General features: G+C 33.4%; 2 protein-coding genes across 2 annotated transcripts; both read right to left on the reverse strand.

Annotated features, from left to right (window-relative positions):
• Window positions 1–14,747: 14,747 nt before the first annotated feature.
• LOC143575007 (flavonol 4'-sulfotransferase-like) lies at window positions 14,748–15,698 on the reverse strand. Its single transcript, XM_077059483.1, has one exon. The coding sequence runs from the start codon at window positions 15,687–15,689 to the stop codon at window positions 14,748–14,750; it is 942 nt and encodes a 313-aa protein (XP_076915598.1). The 5' UTR covers window positions 15,690–15,698.
• Window positions 15,699–18,514: 2,816 nt separating this feature from the next.
• LOC143574990 (putative inactive leucine-rich repeat receptor-like protein kinase At3g03770) lies at window positions 18,515–22,840 on the reverse strand. Its single transcript, XM_077059471.1, has 7 exons — window positions 21,365–22,840; window positions 20,695–20,828; window positions 20,106–20,349; window positions 19,834–20,033; window positions 19,718–19,743; window positions 18,984–19,095; window positions 18,515–18,887 (listed from the first exon to the last, which is right to left on the reverse strand). Exons 1-7 carry the CDS (start codon window positions 22,617–22,619, stop codon window positions 18,657–18,659), a joined length of 2,202 nt encoding a protein of 733 aa, XP_076915586.1. The 5' UTR covers window positions 22,620–22,840; the 3' UTR covers window positions 18,515–18,656.
• Between the last annotated feature and the right edge of the window lie 243 nt (window positions 22,841–23,083).

A 23,083-nucleotide genomic window follows, 5' to 3' on the forward strand; every position in this document is an offset into this window, starting at 1 on the left:
GAGCCATCATTACCTTGCGAGCATCTAACTCCATGAATGTCTTGCTACCTGTACTTATTTGTTTTCCCTGAAATGTGGAAAAAAATACGTCAGCTAAATGCTGGTGAACACGTATGACTCTATAAAACATTTGAATGACATTACAATACAATTATAGTTTTCTGTACACTCAGCAGAAGTAAGTCTACTTCTGGGCTTTGTACCACTCCCCTACACACACACACAAGTGTTCTCCCGAACTATATGTATATAGCCCCTGCAAGGAGAACTAGTTATGACCGTTAGCCCGCGGCCACCTGACCTTTGACTGATTATGCTTAACAGTTATGTTTGGATCTAGACACATGTGTACTCGGTCTGAGTTGCTTTTATTTTCTATATTGTATTATAACGTTTTAGAGATCACATAATCTCATGTAAACGTTGACTGAATCGTTAAGACAAACACCCGTTCATCTTATCTAGTATAAATATGTTTTGATTGATTGATTGAAAAGGTTAATGTATTTACCTGTACAGTCGGTGTGCGTTTGAAACCTTAACTGTGAATGATTGATTGATTGTCTGATTGATTGATTGATTGACCTATAATAAAATAGGTATATAAATATCCGGATCATCTCTTGATCCGGCTATAGACCTTTAGTCTGGTTTAAATAGCTTTAAACCTTGATTGATCATTTATTTGAATAAAATATTTATACCTGTAGTCTGTTAGTTTATTTACTAATCATATGCTGAGTTTCTTCTTCATGAAGAAACATCTATAATATGTTCCTTCTTCAAGAAGAAACATTCAAGGACTGTTACCTTTGTATGTATAATTTTATGTTTCTTAATCATGAAGAAACAATATATTAGCTATATTCTTTGTATATAAAATGTTACGTTTCTTAATCACAAAGAAACTATATATCCTTATGAATGTAAAACTGATGTTTCTTAATTGTAAAGAGACACTATTATAATCCTTTGTATTTTAAAACTTATGTAAACATAATTATGATCAAGGTTTGGGCTATATCCCTGACTATGGTCCAAGCCATCTAATATAATAAATTAATGACTTAGGCAGAACCCCTACCTTACACGGGTATTCGAAGTTTTATACCTAAGATTGTATGAGCAGCACTTCTACTCTATGTCGCGTACTGGTGCTTAAATTATCAGAAATTCGGGTCTTAGCACGAACTTCAAGGTTGGCACGCAACACGAGGCGACATATGGTGGTTGTCGTGACATGCACGTATTTCGAGGTAGAATGTCGGGTTATTTTCGGGTGGCACGCACTTCGAGGGAACGTCAGTTATTTGGCACAGATTACGAGGTTCGGCGCGCCAAACGATGCTCGTCACGCAAAACAAGGTAGAGAGAGTGAATTCTAGAGAGAGAATCTAGAGAGAGAAAGTTTGGTGTGAGATTTGAAGTGCCATGGACCCTCCCCCCTTTTATAGGCTGAATCTGGACCCATCGCGATACGCGATGGGTTTTCTTAAACCCCTCGCGTATCGCGACGCCGCATTTTCTCCGCCGCCATACCACAAGCTGACACGTGTCCGCTGACTCACCAAGGCCCATTGTGATATGCGATGACCTGTGTTCTGGGCTCATCGCGTAGCGCGATGGGTTCCTGAATTCAATCTCACTTTTGGTCCATTGTCTTTTGTTAGCTTGTCACTTCTGGGTCTAACTCCCATTGTCCAAAAATACTAAGGCAGCTCTCAAGCGGCTCGCGGCGATGAGAGCGTGCGAAGTGCGCCATCAAAGCGCCACATTGCGCCCATCGCCCGTGCCCGTCGGGTGCTTCGCACCCTCCGCTAGGACCATTGAGTGTATGCTAGGCATAAAAGAATATTATTATGGAATTTTCTCTCTTTATAAAGAGCTTCCAAATATTTACCACTTTCCATGTGGGATGAATTTTAACTTCCTTATTTATACCCATGTTGAATACCTCCACTTTCTTACATCTTTCAATGTATGATGAAATTTCCTTATTCCATATCCTTAACATGAGATGACTTTAGTTATGGGATATTTTTATTTTCTTATAGAATGATTTCATTTTCTTTACTTAAATTTTCTTATTACTTATTTTAGAAAATAATTTTGATCCTTCAACTTTACTAAATTGTCAAATTTGGACCAAAATTTTAGAGGTTACACAACCATTCCTTCACTTCTCAGCCAACTTCACAAAAAAGTAAGGATTATCTCATCTAAGTCTCACTTCAACAATGATAAAGCCTAAGACTAGTCTCATTCACAACCAAATCAAACCCAACTTTATATTATAAAACTAATTTCACTTTCACTTTTACAACCCAACCAAATTTAATTTTCCACTTTCACTCATACCCCAACCAAACTATCTATTTACTAAATAAAATATATATTATGTTAGTTTTTATTGTATTAAAAATAACCTTTTATTTTAATGACAAAACCTACTCCAGGAAAAAATTATCTACTCTATAAGTGGATTTTTTTTATTTTAATTTTTAATAAATTTTAGCATTTTTATTATATTTTCTTGAATAAAATAGAACTAGCTAGTTTACCCGCGCTTCGCTGTGCGGGCCTGCCATTGCAAGTTATTGTTTTTGTTACTTACAATTACTATCCGGCCGGGGAAAACATAGAAACCTAACTTTCACATACAAAGTTTTACAGCAGCTGAGCAATTATCCTTCCAATAGCCTTTAGTGCCTTCTTGCTTCCAATCAGCTGTTAGGCCTGCAAATGTATTTATTATTTAAATCTAAAACATACATGATATTCAATTAAACTTATGGCAAGACAAGAAATACCAGTATAAATCCATTTGCTTTCTTTACGTTTTTGTTGACCCATGTTGCCATCTGCATTGTTTTTCACAACACTAATGAAATCGATATTTTATGTAAAATCATTCTAAACAATTTTAAAACTCAAATTTTAGATGTTTTAACTTTTAAAGATTTAAGGAACCGTTTACCTCAAGTTAATATCTGCCACCACAAAAGTCAATATCCAATAAAAATTCCTAAGAAGCAATTAAAGTATCATCCATCTTAACCTACATATCAAATTTCATAGATAGTTAAATTAATGATCTCAAAATAATTTTGATATGCAGACACATACCAAATTATGATAGCATATTGATCTTCACACGTGTCCTAGCAAATTTACCAAACAAAAGTCAAAGTCTTTATCAAATCAAACAAATTCATAGTTGAAGAAATTAAAGGTACCTCAATCAAATATTGTTTCTTGTCGTCAATTTTTATAGCAACGTTCCTATTAACTAAGAAACCAAATCATATCCAACTGTTAGTAAAGTTAGTAAAATAGTAAACATTAATCTTGACTTCAATAATTAAATTGGCCACCCTTAAATTGTAATAGCTAAACATACTGATGTAGCTATCTTATTAGCATAGGCGGCCCGATCACGAATTTTTGTATCATGATTTTCTTAAAAACTTGGAACCGATACCCAAGATGTTTGGTTCGGTACCATTATCGTAGGCAAAAACTTGGTAAATACCGGTACCAAACATATCCTAAATCCTCAAAAAGTTGGTACCGAATCAGCTTCATCCATGGACAGTATCATTATTTCCTTTTTCCGGTAAGACACATTTAAATTATCCGGTTATAAATTATAATTCTAATCTTTCATAATATCAATGTTATAACAAAACTTTATTATTTCAGGTTATTTACCCGATTGATTACGGAAGATTTCATTTTACTTTCTTAATCAAAATCGGAGATATCATGGTTATTATCATTATTTGTTATTTTCCGATAAAACATTCAAATTTTCCGGTTATAAATTAAATATCAAATGTTCCATAATATCAACATTAATATTCAACTTCATAATTTCATGTGAATGTCACGACTGATACAAGCTAATTTCACTTTAAATTCTACAAAAAAAAATCCGAGATACCATGGTCATTCTCACAATTTCGTTTTTCCGGTAACACCATTAAAATTTTCAGGTTATTAATTATAATTAAAACAATCCATAATATCATTATTAATATTCGATTTTATTATTTCAGGTTATTACCGACTCATATAATCTAATTTCACGGATTGAGCATGACTTTATAAGATGTATTTTTTTATATTGATGTATATTTCTTTTTTGAATATTCACGTATATTCATTTTCATTATTTTTATATAAAAGGAAACATTCATGTATATCGGGGATATCTGTAACATCCCAAAATTTCCAAAATAATATTAATTATATTACTTAATAATAGAGGGAAAGTTTACTCGGGTTATCGGGAAATAAATAAATAGAGTAGGAGTTGGTATTGGTCGGGCTAGTGTTGGGTAATGGATATGGGTTATGGACTTGGGAAGGAAGGAAGAGACCATGGGCTTAAGCCCATGATCCATAATTATATAAACCTTAATCCCCATTTTCCATTCATTTCACACATATTCCATACACCAACAAAACACACACTTAGCTCTCTCTCATCCTACTCTCTCTCTAGCCGAAATCAAGAGGAAGAAAAAGGATAATCGATTTCCGACCCGAGGTAATGATAGTTTAATATTGTAAGAGCCTAAAACGTTAGTTATAGTCGTGTAACGACGAGCCGACACCGTTAAACCGTTTAAATCACAAGATCCGGGTGGAATCGGGTATAAACCGGACCTAAGATGAGTTTAGGGATCACCCTAACTCAAATCTGGATCAAACGGGACGAAAAATGATAAAAATGGTGGAAGAACGAGTGAGATCTCGTTTTTCCAGCGAAAACGCGGTTTTCCGGCGATGACGGAGCCGGAAAGGCGGCGCCGGAAAAGATAAAGGTGTCAGGGAAGGTTCCCTGACCTAACCCTAGTTCGCTAAGGAAACTTAGAGAACTAGAGGGTGATTCTTTAGCTAGTTCGCTAAGGAAACTTAGAGAACTAGAGGGTGATTCGTTAGCTAGTTCGCTAAGGAAACTTAAAGAACTAGAGGGTGATTCTTTAGCTAGTTCGCTAAGGAAACTTAGAGAACTAGAGGGTGATTCGTTAGCTAGTTCGCTAAGGAAACTTAGAGAACTAGAGGGTGATTCTTTAGCTAGTTCGTTATGGGAGCTTAGCGAATCAGAGGGTGATTCGTTAGCTAGTTCGTTATGGGAGCTTAGTGAATCAGAGGGTGATTCGTTAGCTAGTTCGTTATGGGAGCTTAGCGAATCAGGGGGTGATTCGTTAGCTAGTTCGTTATGGGAGCTTAGCGAATCAGGGGGTGATTCGTTAGCTAGTTCGTTATGGGAGCTTAGCGAATCAGAGGGTGATTATTTACCCAATTCGTTAAGGGCAAAGTAACGAACTAGGAGTTTAATATAAAGATAGAATGGTCCCTGGACTTAGAAAAGAATTATATAATTACATAACAGCCCTTGGAGTTTGGCAATTTATGAAAGATACCTTTAAAAGGTTAACGAGTAACGATTAACTAACCGGTAATGATTCAATGAAGTAAAACCGGCTTAGACACGTAAGACTGATTAATTAGCAATGAGAGTGGCTAGAGTAGTATTTGGTATTCAATTATTAAACAGTTAGACGCGCACAGCTCGAGAAGGAGTAACCGTTAACAGAAGAAGTAGCTGAGATCAGGTGAGTTTCTAGCCCCATTTCCTTGTTATGTTTTCGGGGCTGTGTGCATACTCGATGTGAAGTGTGAATACACTTACCTTAAGTGGTAAGTGTATGCTATAGATGTTATACGAAGTAGCTAATATATAATACTTGCCGGTGCGTGAACGATCTTCGGATATTGCACGCATCGCCAAGGATAGTGATTGCCAAGTGGTTATTAGTGTGTATGAATGCTATGATGTGACTTGCTTATTATGTAAATGATATGAAGCGTGTTGTAGACAAGTAGAGGTAGAGTGTGTTAGAAGTGGCAAGAGTCTAGTAAGAGTGTTAATGGCATGACGATAGTACGTGGTAGGGTAAGCCTATACGTGACTACGTCATTAAAGTGGCAAAGTGGCATAACATTATACGTTATTAAAGTGGCAAAGTGACAAGGTGGTAGGTGTAAATAAGAGGCTAAGTGGTAAGGTGAGCAGGTTAGATAGTGGACTACGTGTCTTCGGATACGTATATGATGCATGTAGTGGTTGTATGATAAGTTGCTTGATTAACTAGAACTCACTCAGCGTAGCTGACTTTTAGTATGCACGCAGGTGATCAGACCAAAGAACTAGCATGAGGATGGCACATGGCATGGATTGAAAGGCTGGCATCTGAAGATGGAAGAAAAGATGTTTTAAATAAAATGTTTTGTGTTATGGTATCAAAGAAAAGATTTAATGCTTTGTAATGAATTATTTAAGTTGACGTTTCCGCGAAGGTTTTAAATAACTCTGATTGTAAGAATCGTGTATATGAGTAAATCCGACGCTAAAGTAGGGCTACCGAGTGCGGGGCCTTACAATATCTTGATTTATATTTTTTTTCCCGACGTGTGTTAACAAATTGCACATTTAAGTATCCAATTAATACAATTTATTTAGTTTGACTTTTCTTATTTATTTAAATAACTGAATTAACATGAATATTGTAATTTATATAGTTTAATTATCTCATTATCACATTTTATATACTTTGACTTTCCTTAATTTACAAAGAAACCGATTTTTAAAAATTAACTACATTTCCGACCTCATTTACTATTTGACCATTTATATTAAATCGTTTTTAACCATTCATTAAGGTAAATCGTTTTAAATATAAATTACATTTACATATTTATAGTACTTTTGTTACTACCATTTATAATTATTGTATTTCCTTTTATATTAAAATTTAAATCTTAACGATTTATTAATTAATTTCAAATAATTTCCCCCAAGTCAAATTCAGTAAAAGTTTACCGTAATTGTATATAATTTTGGTATATGATAACAACTTAATTTGAAATTAATTATTCATAATTTACATAATAATAAGTTTACTAAAATTTTCAAAAAAAGTTATATTACCGTATTTTGATAAATTACAAAGCGATCTGATTTCTATTTATATTATAATTTATAAATATTTTTATCATTTCTATTTATATTATATTTTACATAAATAAGTAAATAATTTATATACATAATCGATACATTGTTAATCTTTATCTCATCACATTATATCATTACATCGTCATTTAAACATTGCAATCTAATTGTGTTTTTATTTTGTTAAGGTCAATGGATGTCCAAAATTTAACTATGGTAATTGTAAACATTTTTTGTATATGATTAACCGTTAACTTATAATTAATAGTCCATAATAATGATTTGATTAAAATTTAAATTGAATATTTATTCTCTTTACAATAATAACTTATATACATTTAAATTTTGACTATATTGTTACATTTAAACATTGTAATCTAATTGTGTTTTTATTTATTAAGGTAAATGGAGGTCTGGAATTTGTCTATGGTAATTCTCTACATTTTTGGTATATGATTTAAACTTTAATTTATAATTAATGTCCATAATAATGATTTGACTAACATTTACATGGAATATATATTCTCTTTATAATAGTAACAACTTATATACATTTAAATTTTTACTACATTGTTAAGAACCATATTTTCATAATTACAAAAAAAATCTCATTCACATTATGTTTAATTTAGACATTATCAAAATTATACTTTACAATTTTGTTATTATTTTTATTTATCTTATAAAATTACAAGTCACGGTAGTTTGTTATAGTTGTTTTGCACTCATACCAATTATTACAAGTTGAATTAGATGAGTAGGCAGTTTCCTCTCTTCATACCAATTATTTCGTACTTTCGTTTAAAATCTAACCCAGGTTTGAAATATATTGTTAGTTCAAATACTAGCATTTGGAACCATATTGAACTATGACACGGGTTTGAAAAAATTAAGTATATTTTTACAAGTTCTTATGTTATTGTTTTTATATTTTCAATCATTTATAACACAGACTCTAATCTAGATATCAATAATAACGAGTATATCAATAATAATCGTTCTCTTAAATATATTAAACTTTCATTTGTTCATTTTATATCAATAATAATCGTACGACCAAAATTATCATTATATTAAATACAATTACTTCAAAACTTGGCTGGTATTAATTAATTATTTATTTAGTAACTGTTACACTTTTGATTATGTTATCAAAATTATATCAATACCTTATTCCTAACTAGAAATAAAAATTATTTGTAACTTTAAACTTATATTCGTTTAAATAAGATTAATTTTAAAGTTTATTTAATAGTCATCAACCATATTAATATACATTATCTACTAATTTATGTTTTAAATTGTATTTTAATCACTACGTTTATTGTGCAAAAGAATAATACTTTTCTTGACATAATATAAGTTTTTACTTCAAATCAATTCTTAAGTTTACAACCATTAATTTACATTAAATCTTTTATTTTTAAACACCTAAAAATGAGGCACAAAATGATTTTAACATAACTGTCAAACAAATAGTAATTGCTAAAAATAAAACATGTTTTCTCCTCAATTTATACATTTTTTTTCGTAATATAACTATTATGTAACACCCCGTTTTTCTAGTTTTGGTTAATAAAATGAGAATATGGATTATTATGAGTCGGGCTAGTGTTGGGTAAAATGAATATGTGTTATGGACTTGGGTCATGAAGGAAAGAAGGAAAAGACCATGGGCTTAAGCCCATGATCCGTAATTATATAAACCTTAATTACCCATTTTTTCATTCATTTACACATATTCCATACACCACCAAAACACACACTTAGCTCTCTCTCATCTTGCTCTCTCTCTCTAGCCGAAATCACCAAGGAAAACCGATCCCGATCCAAGGTAATGATAGTATGATGTTGCATAAGCTTAAACTCGTTAGATATGGTCACGAAACAACGAGCCAACACCGTTAAAACGTTAAAGTCACGAGATCCGGATGGAATCGGGTATAAACCGAACCTAAGATGAGCTTAGGGGTCACCCTAGCTCAGATCTGGATCGAACGAGGCGAAAAACGGTGAAAAACGAGTCAAAACTCGTTTTTCCGGCGACAGCGCCGGAAATGGTACGAGGTAAAAAGGGAATGCCAGAGAATGTTCCTGACATTCTCTGACCTAACCCTAATTCGTTAACGGGGAGTTCAGGTGAACGTAACCAAGTTCATGTGAGTTTCTAGCCCCATTCCTTGTTATGTTTCGGGGCTTTGTGAATACTAGATGTGATTAGTTAATACACTTATTTTAAGTGATAAGTGTATGCCATATATGTTTTATGTGAAAGGTATGATTGACTGCTTGTCGGTACATGAACGATCTTAGGATATTGCATGTACTGCCAGGTAATGGTTTGATGATAAAGTTGTTGTATATGAAGAATGAATGATGTATGTATGTATGTATGTATGAAACTTACAATTATGTATATAGAAAGGTATGGTATGAAGGTATGGAAGAAAGGGTGACCGGACCCTAATAATATCCGAGGATGAAGGGAAACCGGACCCTAATAATATCCGAGGATGGAGTATGTAGGGTGAAATACCCTTTATAACGTAAGGTTAGCTATAAATGTATATGGATGAATGAAGTACAGGTTATGTATGTAATGCGTACCTTCGGGAACGTATATGTGTATGTAAAGTAAGTTATGTGATTAACTAGAACTCACTCAGCGTAGCTGACTTTTAGTATGCACGCGGGTTAACAGATTGAGGTAGTTGGTTTGAGATGGACACATCGCAGGATTGAAGAGGCTGGCATCTGAAGATTTTCATGATGTTTTGAATGTTATATTTTATGTTATGTTTAAAAGACAAAATTATGGATATTTGTAACGGATGGTTGATGTTTTATATTATTCCGCGAAGGTTTTAATTAACTCTGATCTTTAGAACTGCGTTTATGAGTAAATCCAATGTCCAATGTAGGGCACCTGTAACGGGGCCTTACATATTAGTGAACATTGAATGTTTTCTTAATTTATTCATATTATTTCCATAAGGAAAAAACATTTTCTAAATATTTCTATGTTTAAAGTTTAATGAAAGTAAATTTCTATATCACAACTAAATTAGCATGTGCGAAATATGGCGAAAAGTTTAATCTCCGAAGTAGATGAAATTGTCTAAATGGGTAAAAAAAAGTATAGCTACAAAGGAAACGAGTTAAAGGATACACATTGAAAAAAAACATAAAAGCTAACGAGCACAGTCTATCAAAACAACATTGGATTATTATTATTATATGTATTCAATAATTATTTAACATAATTTATCCATAAAAGAGTTATAAAAAATGGATGAGAAAGCTTTGGCTAATTCCTGAATGATATATATTAGGAACCAACTATATGTCAAACACACTTGAATGAAAATTAACATGTTATTGAATATTGATTAAGACTTTATTTTAAAGATAAATTAATTATAGTATTATGAAAGACTAAATTTAGGTTTTTGATTGTCATAACAGTTTGTTTTGTAACATAATTTTACAATATACTTACAAATAGAAATGTCGTATATACTGTTCATCTTTTAACATCTTTTAACATTGATGTGTAATAAATGTTTAAAATTAATGTGTAAATAAACACGGGTCTTATCTTAAAGTAATAAACATTACAATTATTGATGTGTAATAAATGTCTTAGATAGAGTCCATCTTTTGAATTAACATTGAGATAGAAGTTTTTTTGAATCTACATTGTAGAATTGTTTTATTGATTTGGAGACTAATTTCCTTTGTTTTCTTATTATTATAAATATGATATAAGTTATATAATATTTTAACTTTTCATTTATCTTTGTTAGTCTTTGTATGATTTTGTATTTGATTCAAATAAGTTATGATTTCTTATAATTCATGTAAAAGTATCATATATTTATAAGTACAACATTTGCATTTCATTAAATTTATATGATGTTACATATATATTATGTTTTTAAATATGTTACACCGTGTGTAACACGGATACTATCCTAAATCAATATTGGAATCTAATGATATGTTTCTTTTAAGAGATTTGGATCACTTGTAGCTTGCTAATGTTAGAAAAGAAATGACACATTTGGATTTGAAAAATGAAGTTAGTGAGAAGGTAAAATGGTTATTACATTCACACATTTTGTTTTTAGTTTTACATAATCTTCTAGATATTAATGTTAACATAAACTCATTTTGACATACATTAACATTTTAGTTTAATACTTAATCAGGTTGCATGGTTTGTTTTGTTTTCTTAAAATAGTGACCAAGTTTCAAAAGTGTTCTAATTAGGTCACTCAACTTAAAAAGTGTTCCAATTAAGTCTCAACTTTTATATTTTATTAAATTAAAGGTTTTAATATGTTTTTTTAGTCTTTTTCTTTTTTGTTTCATATAGGAACTTTTTTTATATTTTTTTTATGTTGACGTTGAGTGGCGAAGTGAATTTTTTTTTGAATTTTAGTATAATTAATGTTTTTTAAAATTTTCTAAATTTAACTACATATATTGCAATTCGACCCCCACATTTTATCCTCCATTTCTTTCTTGACGCACAAAAAAATCGGTGAGACTTTATTTAAAGATTTAGTGACCCGATTTGAGAAAAATGCATGAGTGACCTAATCGCAACACTTTTGAAACTTGGTTACTATTCTATGAGATATTCCCTTTCAGGTTCTATAGCAAAATGCTTTTGTTTTTCGGACGGAAATTTTTGAAGTTCATATTAGGATAATAAGGTTTAAATATTTTCATTACTTTGCTAATATAGACAAGTTTGTGTAACTATTAACTTTTTATGTAGACAGTGTTACTATCTAATATTTTGTTTAGGCCATTAATATATGGTTGTCTATATTGATTTTCTTATTTATCTATTTTCAACCCGTGTGTAACATGAATACTATCCTAGTAACTTATTAAACAAGATCTCTAAATTGGGTTGGGCTTGGCCCGGCCGCCCGCACTTGTCTCATCTTTGACTTCGGATAATAAACCGGCCCAAACATGGCCTACGAATCCAACATGGTCATGGGTCAAATTTTTGTTTCATTAACGGGTTAAAAAATGTTTTTATTGTCGGGTCACATTTAGCGCGGTAACGGATCAATTTTTTGTTTCATTAACAGGTAAACAAATGTTTTTATTACGAGGTCATATTTAACCAATAATGGGTCAACTTTTTGTTTAATTAACAAGTCAAAAATTGTTTTTCTAATCACGACATATTTAACACATTAACCTGCTGTATTATTTTATGGTGGCACAGACAATGGAGATGGTATTGCAGCGGTACCATATGTGCCAAAACTTAAACAGAAAACGTACATGTTTACATTAGAACTTTGCTGAACAATTTCTCTAGGTTATTAACTCTTTATTTTGGCACCTATTGCTAAATTTCTAACTCTAACTTGATACACATAAGGCATCGTAGAAAACAAATACACGCTAGGAGTGAGTATGTGTGCAATGCGACTCCTATAGATTGGTGGTGTTGGTTGTTGGAAATATTTTGGATCAATAATAATTATTAGTAGATATTACTAATAAACTAGTTATTAGCGAGTTCAAAGAGTAGACTTGAATGTGATATCGATACTCTAAAATGTGTGGTTAAGAACTTAAACTTTGGTGAAATGGAAAATGGGTTTATCCCACAATGAGTCAATGATAGAAGAAGAAATTAAGAAGTGGCTTATAAGGATGAGGACCCACAAGATTATATTCTTGTATGACAATACACACTTGAGAGCCGTCTTAGTATTTTGGCAGGTGTAATACCGGGTCGTGACAAGTGTCGTCAGTGTTGTTGACTCACCTGCCATGTGTCATGATCTGGACAAGAGTATGCCACCGGTTACTAAGTGTTGCGAGTCAGATGCCATGTGTCGAAAAGTGAGGTGAGTCAGCACGCCACATGTCAGCGCTTGAGCTCACCTCAATCCAGAGAGTGACACGTGTCCGATGACACACCACACTCCACCAACTATAAATAGAAGGTGGGTTGTTGGGCAGATTTAAAATGCACCGACACAACTCACAACACACATTCATCACCCGAACCCGCACCACAAAATAGCTGGGTTCGATTGTTTCCAACTTTCACGCTCTAGCTCCAGGTATAGTTCGGATGCTAGGTTAATCCCGGAAGTACATTTTGTTTCAGCTGTTGTACCCAATGAGACAGACGAGTTCACCGGGGTGACTCGAAATCTATTTTAAGGGACCTCTATTAAACAAAAATTCTTAACCAACACCTGTTTTATGTTGCTTTCATTTATTTTGTACTACTATCTTTTAGATTTAATTATGTAAATTTATTTTATGTAAAGTTGTCTTGGTTTCCTCCACTCTTGTATTGTAATCAATATTAGTAGAATTTAAAGTTTATTGTTTTGCTTTAATTTTGTGAACGGTGTCTCTATATTGGTTGTGGTGACGAGGAAGTGATGCAAGTGGCAAAAGTGATGGTGTTGACAGCCGTAGCTGCATGGGTGTTGCTGGAGCTAGTGGTGGCGTTGGCGATGATGAGGTTAAATGTAGGTGGTTCTCGTAGTAGTATTGGCAATGAGGGGTGGGTGATGGCTACACTTGATGGTGTGTGTGGTGTTGGGCCAATTGGACTCGGATTAAGTTGGGATAGTTCGGATATTCGGATCTCTCGAAAATAAATTTAATATTTTTAAAGTTTAATTTATATAACAAATTATATGAGATGTAAACTATGCGTTCTCCACGACTCCACGATGACTCTAACAAATCGACCACCTCCAATCTCCACTCCACCAACTGTCGTCTGTCACCACATCCACTGTTGCACTCGTATCATGTCCTCAAGCACTCGTCCATCACCACCACCTCCTTGGATCCACCACCATTTTTGCGTTCTCCATCTCGATAAGGTATTTAGGTTAATTACACATTTGTTTCAGAGATTTGTTATTGTTTGCTTGTATTACAGATTGTTCGATTTATACATTAGATTTGTTCGATTTATTATTTGAGATGTTGTAAGTTTAATTTTAAAACAATTTTTTCAAGATTTTCGGAATTCCGATTCACTATCCGATCGGATATCCGATATTTTGAATCCAGATTCGGATAGTGAAATCCACTATATGAAAGGTCTGGATATCCGAAACTTCAGATATCCGGTTATAAAACCTACCACAAAACGTATACAACGATTAGAAAGTCTGATGCATGTATGAACAAGATTTATCAATTTAAATGCAAGGTTATCAAATTCTTTGTGTTATTGATCCGCTTTGCACTCTAATGTGCCAACAAAGCATATAACTATTACTCGAAATTGAAAGTCAATAATGTCTTCCAATCCAAAGCCTTGACCCGCTCTATGCTTGACCCAAAGATAAGAAGTTGAATTTAAATCGTTTCTCCTTTTCCAAATACACCACATAGTAACTAAAAACACCGCGTGAAAGGCTTTATATTTATCAGCATGAAACGACACGTACCTATAGAACACGAGATTTTAGGGTGACAACCCACAACTCTTTTCATATAATCAAACGAGCTTACAAAGAAGAAGGAATTCTTGACACACATAAACAATAAACCCTAGCCACCTATTTATACTAAAAACATAATTTGATAAACTAGACAACCTAATTATCAAGGAAACTAAATAACCCATAATGCTCTTACCATACTAAAGAAAACAAACCCTGAACTCTTAACAAATCAAGATTAAACCTTCACATAGTGTGATCTTACGCCTTCATTTTAGAACTAAACCAGTGGCACCAAGTTTCTCATCAATTAGTTTATCAATCTTTTCGATCAACTCATCCGTGAAATAGTTCTTCCAATCTCCGTCCTTAGCCTTCCTAAAGTATAGTCGATTTTCAATCGCAAGAACTCCATTTGAACAACCACTTTGGTTTACTTGTAAGTTGCTCAAGTTCTCAAAACTACACAACTTTATAATGTTTTCCATGACATCCGCTTTCTCTTCTTCGATTGTAAATGGACACCCAATGAAGTCCGCGAGCCTCTTGACATTGGCTGTTGGCTCCTTCTTCATATCTTCATATTTCAACAAAAGAATTGTCTCAGGCTTCTCCAAGCTTGCTTTCCAATATCCTAAGATATGATCCCAGTATGACCCACCCAATGTAATACCTTGACAAAAGTCGTCAAATGCCTCCTCAAATGGGGCGTCTTCAATGGATAGTTTTGCTATTTCTCTTGCGAAATGGTAATAAGAGACCATGACATCTTTCACATTCCGATATATGTAAACCATCTTGCAGTTTGAAGCTAGGATTGATTGTGGTAGGCAATTGTAAGGAAGGTGTGTGGCCACATGCATGGTGTTCAAGTTGTTCTTTTGGTTTGCCACAATTTGTTCAAGTTGTTTTTCAAGGAAAGGAAGACAGTTATGAGGCAAGTTTGTGAGCAGAGGGCTGTTGGATATTGTATCAAACTTGTCTCTAGTAGTGATGGCAAACACCAAGGCCTTTAGCCATGTCGTGCCACTTTTGGGAAAACTGCACAAAAACACATCACTTGGTCGAGCCTTGAAGCTTTGTTGAGCCGATGCTATTGCTTCAACGAAATGTGGAAAGGTCCAAAGGTTTTGATACTTGTACACGGTGAGCCTGCCTTTCAACCAGTTACAAGTGTGTCGTGGAAGTGTTTTCAACATCTCGGCTTCCATGGAAGTATAAACAATTTAGCTAGCTAGGAATTTTTAATTTTCAGTGACAATGACAAATGTGTTATATTGTGAATGCATGGTGAATTTTATGAACTCTATATATAAGTGCCTTATCCACAATATGTGGTGTGTGTTAAAAAAATAGATATACACACAAAACACAAGAAACTTTTAATTTTTTGACTTATATTTTGAGTTATGATTTTTCATTTATTTATTTATTTTGAATTTTTTTTAAGAGGTTTGTGAAATCTCAAATCATTCACACATTTCAACATTTATTTTCTTTTAGTTTGATCTATTTTAACTAATTATACATTTTAATTAAACTTTTATCAATCCTAATGGGTCATATTTTTCACCCCCAGTTTAGAGGTGGTAACCCAAGCCCCAAGGTATCCTAATACCCACCAATTTCATATTATTATGTCATTTACACCAATACTACCAGAAAACTTTTTAAACAATAGGTAATGCTTCTCACAACTACCCCAATTCTATCTCTTTCCTCTCTCTCTCTCTCTCTCTCCACACACACACACATTCTCTCTCGCTCTCCATCGGGTGGTCCACGATTTTGGGTACCTGAAATGGACTTTAAGGTGACAGTGACGTTCAAAAATCGGGTATGGTACCTGATGATGCCCTCTTGCCCTAAGTCTAGTTTGTATATTTGTAAAGTCTATAAGTCTATAAGAAATTTGCCAAAGTTAACGCTAAATCGTTGCGTTGATTTTGTGGTGCTAGGGTTATAAAACCCACCATAAAATGTATACAACGATTAGAAATTCTGATGCATGTATGAACAAGATTTATCAATTTAAGTCCAAGTTCATTAAATTATTTGGTTATTGATCTGCTTTGCCCACTGTTGTGCCAACAAAGCATATAACAATTACTCGAAATTGAACCTCCGTTATTTCTTCCAATCCAAAGCTTTGAGACCCGCTCAATACTTGACCCAAAGATAAGAAGTTGATTTTATATTTCCTACCACGGAGATGTTTTCATTGTTGAAGGTTATCCCGTTTCTTGATCTACGAATAAGCCAATATGCGGCTACCATGCCTGCATTGACCATTCTTTTTTTTACCCTTTGTTAAATTCCAACTATCAGGAAATTCCACCATTTGTTTGACTGTTTGACATTGCGAACCATGTGTACCGAACCGAATATTTCGGTACCAGTACTGGTATCAAGAATTTGTAATTTAGTGGATGCCCTTTAGTCAAAAAATGTCATATACATACTTTATGTTTTAAAACCATATCACGTTATGTCATTTTTTCATAACCCAATTAATTTTTCTCGTTAAATCTATTCATGTCGAAGACAAATTAGGGTAAATTGTAATTTTACAAATTTATTACATAACTAAAATTAAATTAAAAAAATACTTATTCTTTCTCTTTCTTCTACCATCCATTCATAGTCATCAACCACCCCATCCTCATTCTGTCTCTAAGGAGATAAAAGTCAACAAAGAAGTTATGCGTAAGAAGCTTGTACCCTAAGCAAATTATTTTATACAAATGATGAATAGTGACAATATAGTGCGATTTGATTTGAATATATCGTGTTTGTCGGCTAAAGTAGGGGTGTTCACGATCCGATTTTGACAGTTTTTGGTTCAAACCGTTACCTACAGTTTTTAATCAAAGAAAACCGAACTGTTAGAAGTTAAAACCGAACCAAACCAAGCCGTCACAAACAGTCTGGTTCCGGTTTGGTTTCACGATTTAGGATTTGTAATAGGCAAACTCCATAATAAAGACAAATAATATAGCTATGCATGAGATTTAATACAGAAAAGTTCATTTCTAGAACTATTTAAGCTTTACATTTTATATGCGTACTTCTCTTCTTTTGATAGCTGTGTTTTGCATTGCATATCGGTCTAATAAAGCCCATACTTCAGTTTTAAATAATGATAACAATTAAAATAAGTATGTATAATAAATACATTTTTGGGATAGGAATTGAACATGCAGGTTTCATAAATGAGATTGGACATGACTTTGGACTAACATAGAGTATAAATTTTTAGTTAGCCTAATTATATATTAAGTGAAATATAAAATTTTAAAATATTAAAATTTAATATATAAACAATACCCACGGTCCGGTCCAGTTTTATACGGCCGGATTTTGGTATAAACTGCAAACCAAACCGTTCGCCACGGTTTAAAACTATTGAAACCAACCGACCGAAAGTAAAGAAAAGAATCACCATGAAACCAAACCGATGGCTGGTTTGAACGGTTTCACGTTTTAAACCGAACCGTAAATACCCCTAGGCTGAAACATGTTATTTAAGATGGTGATCATGGGCTAAATATTTAGCTCTAAATAGTTGGGGTTTTCTTTTTAATTAATTAATTGAAATGGGCTTGGGTTTGGCATTTGATTCAGCTTTGTAACTTAACAAGTTAACAATAATGATAGGTTTTGTTAAATGGATCGGACCCATTTGATTAATTAAATGGATATTAAGGGTTAATTCACTTGGATATTAAGGGTTAATTCACTTATTCAATCAATTCAAAAACCATAAGTTGAACTGTTGAAGACAATAAGAAAATTTATAGCCCAAACATCATAAAAAATCCTAAGAGTTGACCTAAAATAAAACAAAATAAGAAAATTCATTTCTTTTAGGTATTTAAAATTTTGCCAATTTGATAGAAGTGAACATATTTTTACATACTTCAGGAAACTTGCTACTAAGGGTGTAATCTAAACTAATAAAAATCAATACATTAACTTAAAGAAAAACTTAATAAAAAATCAGAGCTGAAGTTTTAACTTTTAACATTTTATTTTATTACAAGTACAAAGGTTGCTGACATAAAAGATATACCTATTTACATTTAACTGAAAACATAAGTAATAACACTTATTTTCTGCTTATTCTTCATCATGACAGCTATATTGAGCACATTATATAATATACAACCACCTCAACATCAGCATTTCGTGAGTAGAACCGCTTCAGCAGGGCGGTGTGCGTTAGCCTGAACTTGAGAAGCATACTGAAGGTGCCAAAGCAAGTCTTCAAAAGACGGGCGGGCCCACGAATCACCGACAAAACATTTCTTAGTTATGGAGATTATAACCGACAATGATTCAGGTGAAGATGAAGCAAGGACAATGGGGTCCACTACTTTCTTTCTTTCGTCTTCGGTTTCAAATGAAGCCTGAAATATCCAAAGAATGAATCAAGTTCTTTAAACTGCTTCAAAGATAATAACTCGTTTTCGTGATCATATTAAATTTTAGTTTTATGAGAATACCATTTCGTTCACCAGAAATTCGTCTTTTCTAGATACCGCAGAAGGCCCAACAAGGGTTTCGAGTAGAATGAAACCAAAGTTGTAGACATCGTCTTCTAAGTTCTTCATTTGCCTGCAAGAAAAGATCCATGAAAAACCTTGTTTTATCTAAAACGGGTCAAATAAAAAATAAACTAAATCACTTTCATTCAAATATTCAGTTTATTATTACTATAATTTATTTTTGTAACTACAATTAACTAGGTGTCAGTCGTGCTGGGTTGGATTGTTAAACCTGAACACGACCCATATTTTTATTTGTGTCAAAAACATCAACCCTAACCCGCACACACTTAAAATTGTGTAACCCTATCATGAACTGTGTAACCCATTTATCTAAACGTATCAAAGGAGTTGGTGGGCGATAACCAAGTTGTAACTTGTAAGCATGTTAATCGACTTGGTTGGTTGTAAAATATGGGGGGTTCGTGGGTCGACCTGTTTAACTAAACGGATTAAACACATCGACACTACAGGACTTGCTTTTAAACTGGTTAGATATGCCAACCCAAAACCTGATTAACTTCGTGACGTGTTTGGGTCGTCTTTAGGGTCATGTCGGAAATTGCCAACCCTTGAATTAACCCATTACTTACAAAAAAAAGTGAAAAATAAACAAATTGTGTTTACACGCCAACAAACGCGACATGGCTCATTTCAGCCCGTATAAGTTTTCACCAAGAGAGATCTCTTACCATGATTCAACGCCATCCCCATTTGCCTGCGAAAAAAAAACAAGAATAAAACGGTCAGATCATGTTATGCTCATGAACAATATTTTTTTTTTATGTTAGAATATTATTTTACATACATCTTCTTGTTTAGTATCTTCTGCTATAATAGAAAGCCCATAGTCACTCAGCTTTGCCATCCCACTTTCATTCAACAAAATATTATTAGGTTTTAATCGGTTGTTGAAGAAACCGGGAATGAGTCCAGTGTGAAGAAAATGCACCGCCTTCGCGACACCCGACAAAACCCTCAATCTATCTTCCCATTTAAGAACGTTCCCTGCATTAAACAATTAAAAAAAAATAAAAAAATGCTCAAACTTATGGTCATACTGTGAACCAAAATACTTACCAGCAAGAAGAGAATGGTAATTCCCATGATTCACATATTCATACACAAGGTATACTTTGTTTGAATCACTGTCGTTTGGCGCTTCATTACTAATGCAGTGTCCCAAAAGGCACACCAAATGAGGGTGTCGAAGGCGTGCAAGCAAATCCAACCTTAATTTAAGGTTTCTAATCGTGTACTTTTTGGACACAGTTAAATGCCTTATCGCAATGTACATTCCGTTTTCTAGCATCCCTTTGTAAATCTAAATAAAAAAGAAAGATAATATACAATCGTCATTTTACATTTGTACATGTTATTGTAGAGGTGGTACTTTCGACCCGTTGATTTGGATTATGTTTCACCTCTAACGGGTCAAATGGGTTGGTTAAAAGGAGCTTAAAATGGTTAAAAGTCAGACAAAACGTATTTTTGATGCGTAAAACCTCATCTATCATATTGTTTTAAAAAATGGAATGTTGTTGTATCAGCTAGAACTTAAAACTTATAGACAGTATTTTGGGTTAACCAACCCTGCCCGTATCATCAAGTTATCGGTTTTGAAATTTGCAGTTAATAATGATTGCATTATGTGACGAAAGTTTGGTACCTTGCCAGTTGAACCTTCCCCTAATAAGGTAGAAGTATGAAAGTTTCTAGTAGCTTCCTTCAACTCTTCAAAAGTAAACAATCTGTACACTGGGAGTCCTCCTGTACCCAGCTTTGCAGCCTCAGAAACAAGCCCTGGTTCAAAAAACAAAATGTATCACGACTAAATCATCAGTCCTACCACTATTTTAAGCGCTTATTCAAGATCATGTTTCTGAAAATTGTATTTTTTTCAAAAAAATTCTGAAAAAACTTGAAACTTTTATAAAGGTTTTCTGGCTCATACAATGATAACTGCTTATTGAAGATCATATTTATGAAAAGTGTAACTATTTAAAGCTTTTCTGGCTCGGATACTATGATAAATGCTTATCGAAGGTCATGTTTCTGAAAAATTCTAACTTTTAAAGATTTAGGAAAAACTGTAACTTTTATAAATTTTTCGAGCTATGTAAGATAAGTAAGTGCTTATTCAAGATCATGTCTCTGAAAAATTGTGACTTTTTAAAGATTTTTTTAAAAAAGTTAACTTTTTACAGATTTTATGAAAAAAAAAATGTAACTTTTTAAGAATTTTCTGAAAAATTGTAACTTTTGAAAGTTATTCCGAATTTAATACATTAATACCATGTCTTGTGCTTATTCAAGATCATGTTTCTAAAAGGACTTACTGGCACTAGTTAAGAGCTCGGACGGATAGCCGGTAACAGAATAATCCTGCACCTGTTTCGGCAGCAATTTCGGTTCCGATAGGCCCCGAACACAAACTCTTCTACAAATAACCACCGACCCAAGTACCAAAAGCACAAGAACTAAAATACTTCCCAAAATCACTCCCACAAATATTACTGGATTCTTCCCATTTCCTTTTCCTGAATCTCTAATGTTTTTCGGATCCACTGCAACTCCTCGCGCTTCTTCCACACAATAACTTGATGGATTTTGATGTTTCACATCTACCATTAAGCAATTTCCATCAAACTTAACATTTCTATTATTCAACCCATTGCTTAAACAAGAGGGTAAACCACCCGAAAACCGATTTAGTGAAATATCAACGGTTGCGAGTTTGTTCCCACATTGTAAGCGGCTCGGTAGTTGACCAGTCAACTTATTCGAAGTAAGATTCAAGTAAGTAAGATATGGCAATGAGAAGAGTGAAGGTGGAGGCACACCAGAAAGTGAATTGAATGAAAGATCAAGCTCTTGAAGGTTATTGAGTTGACCATATTTGACTGGAATTTGACCAGAGAATAAGTTCTTACTGAGATACAAAACAGTCAAACTGTTTGGTAAATTGGGTAGATCTGGTAATTGACCTGTGAACCCATTTTCCTTAAGGCTCAAACTGGTCAAATTTGATAACAAGTCAACCCCATCAGGGAAACTATTATTCAAGAAATTAGCATCAAGATTCACACTTTGAAGACCAGCTAATCTTGTAAAAGTTGGAGGTATTGGACCATACAAGTAATTATAACTCAAATCAATATGCTCAAGTGTGTACAATCTTTGAATCTTATTAGGAAGTTGACCCCATATTCCCAAAGAAACCAAATTAAGAACCTTTAAGCTTGTTAACCTTGATAAAGTGGCAATCAAAGAGTCCATTGAGAAGTTTTGTGAAAGAGTTTGTGAAGGAATTGGAAACCCATTAAAGGCTAAACTCACCTTTTTGAGATCACCAGAAACCCCTGTGATTTTGAGCTCTGTGACATAGTTATTCTCACAAGTGATGTTGACTTGCGGTGATGATAAGTAGCATAAATCATCACTTGTGTTGGCCCAAAAGTCTAATGGCTTTGGGTACTCAAGCTGCTTTCTTATTTGAAGCAGAACTTGCTTTTGTGAAGGCTGAATTGCATTTGTGAAAAACAAACTCCATGAAAGAGTTAAAAACATGAGATAAAAGCTTGAAAACTCCATTAAAATGCTCTGTTTCTTGTTTTTTCAAAAAGTATGAAATTTACATAAACTGAGTTGATTGATGGTGACCCAATTGAATCTTTAAGAGGTAGAAGTGAAGATTGAAGCTTTAAAAGAACAAAAACAGACAAAAGGGTTAAGCTCTGTTTCTGAAATCAAGATTCCTCTGTTTCATGTGAAATCAAGATTGAAACTTTTTATAAAAATTGGTGGAATCAAAGCAAAAAAAGATGAAATATGAAGTGGGTAGTTGAAATAATTAATAATAAATGTTGGGGATTTGAAGTTCCAATGCATTAAGTGCTGTCCACACGTGGAGTTGCTGCCAATGAAGAGGCCAGAGATGAAGATGAAGAAGTGGGCATTTGGAGATGAATTCCTAATATTAGATTTCAAGAGTTAACTGGCAACTCCCAACAAGAATTTACAAGTGATCAAATTTCTGTATTTAACTTAAAAGTTGC

The sequence above is a fragment of the Bidens hawaiensis genome, unplaced genomic scaffold (assembly GCF_021521415.1).
Source record: "Bidens hawaiensis isolate Kalapana, Puna unplaced genomic scaffold, B.hawaiensis_p1.1 tig00027238_1, whole genome shotgun sequence".
Taxonomy (NCBI): domain Eukaryota; kingdom Viridiplantae; phylum Streptophyta; class Magnoliopsida; order Asterales; family Asteraceae; genus Bidens; species Bidens hawaiensis.

What these genes read in the sequence shown, in the direction of transcription:
- LOC143574990 (XM_077059471.1), bottom strand. Translation starts at nt 22,619, where the DNA reads ATGGAGTTTTCAAGCTTTTATCTCATGTTTTTAACTCTTTCATGGAGT. An exon ending in GGGGATGGCGTTGAATCATG is followed by an intron (nt 19,096 to 19,717) that starts GTAAGAGATCTC and finishes CTTTTCTTGCAG; the next exon opens with GCAAATGAAGAACTTAGAAG. An exon ending in AATTTCTGGTGAACGAAATG is followed by an intron (nt 18,888 to 18,983) that starts GTATTCTCATAA and finishes TGGATATTTCAG; the next exon opens with GCTTCATTTGAAACCGAAGA.
- LOC143575007 (XM_077059483.1), bottom strand. Translation starts at nt 15,689, where the DNA reads ATGGAAGCCGAGATGTTGAAAACACTTCCACGACACACTTGTAACTGG.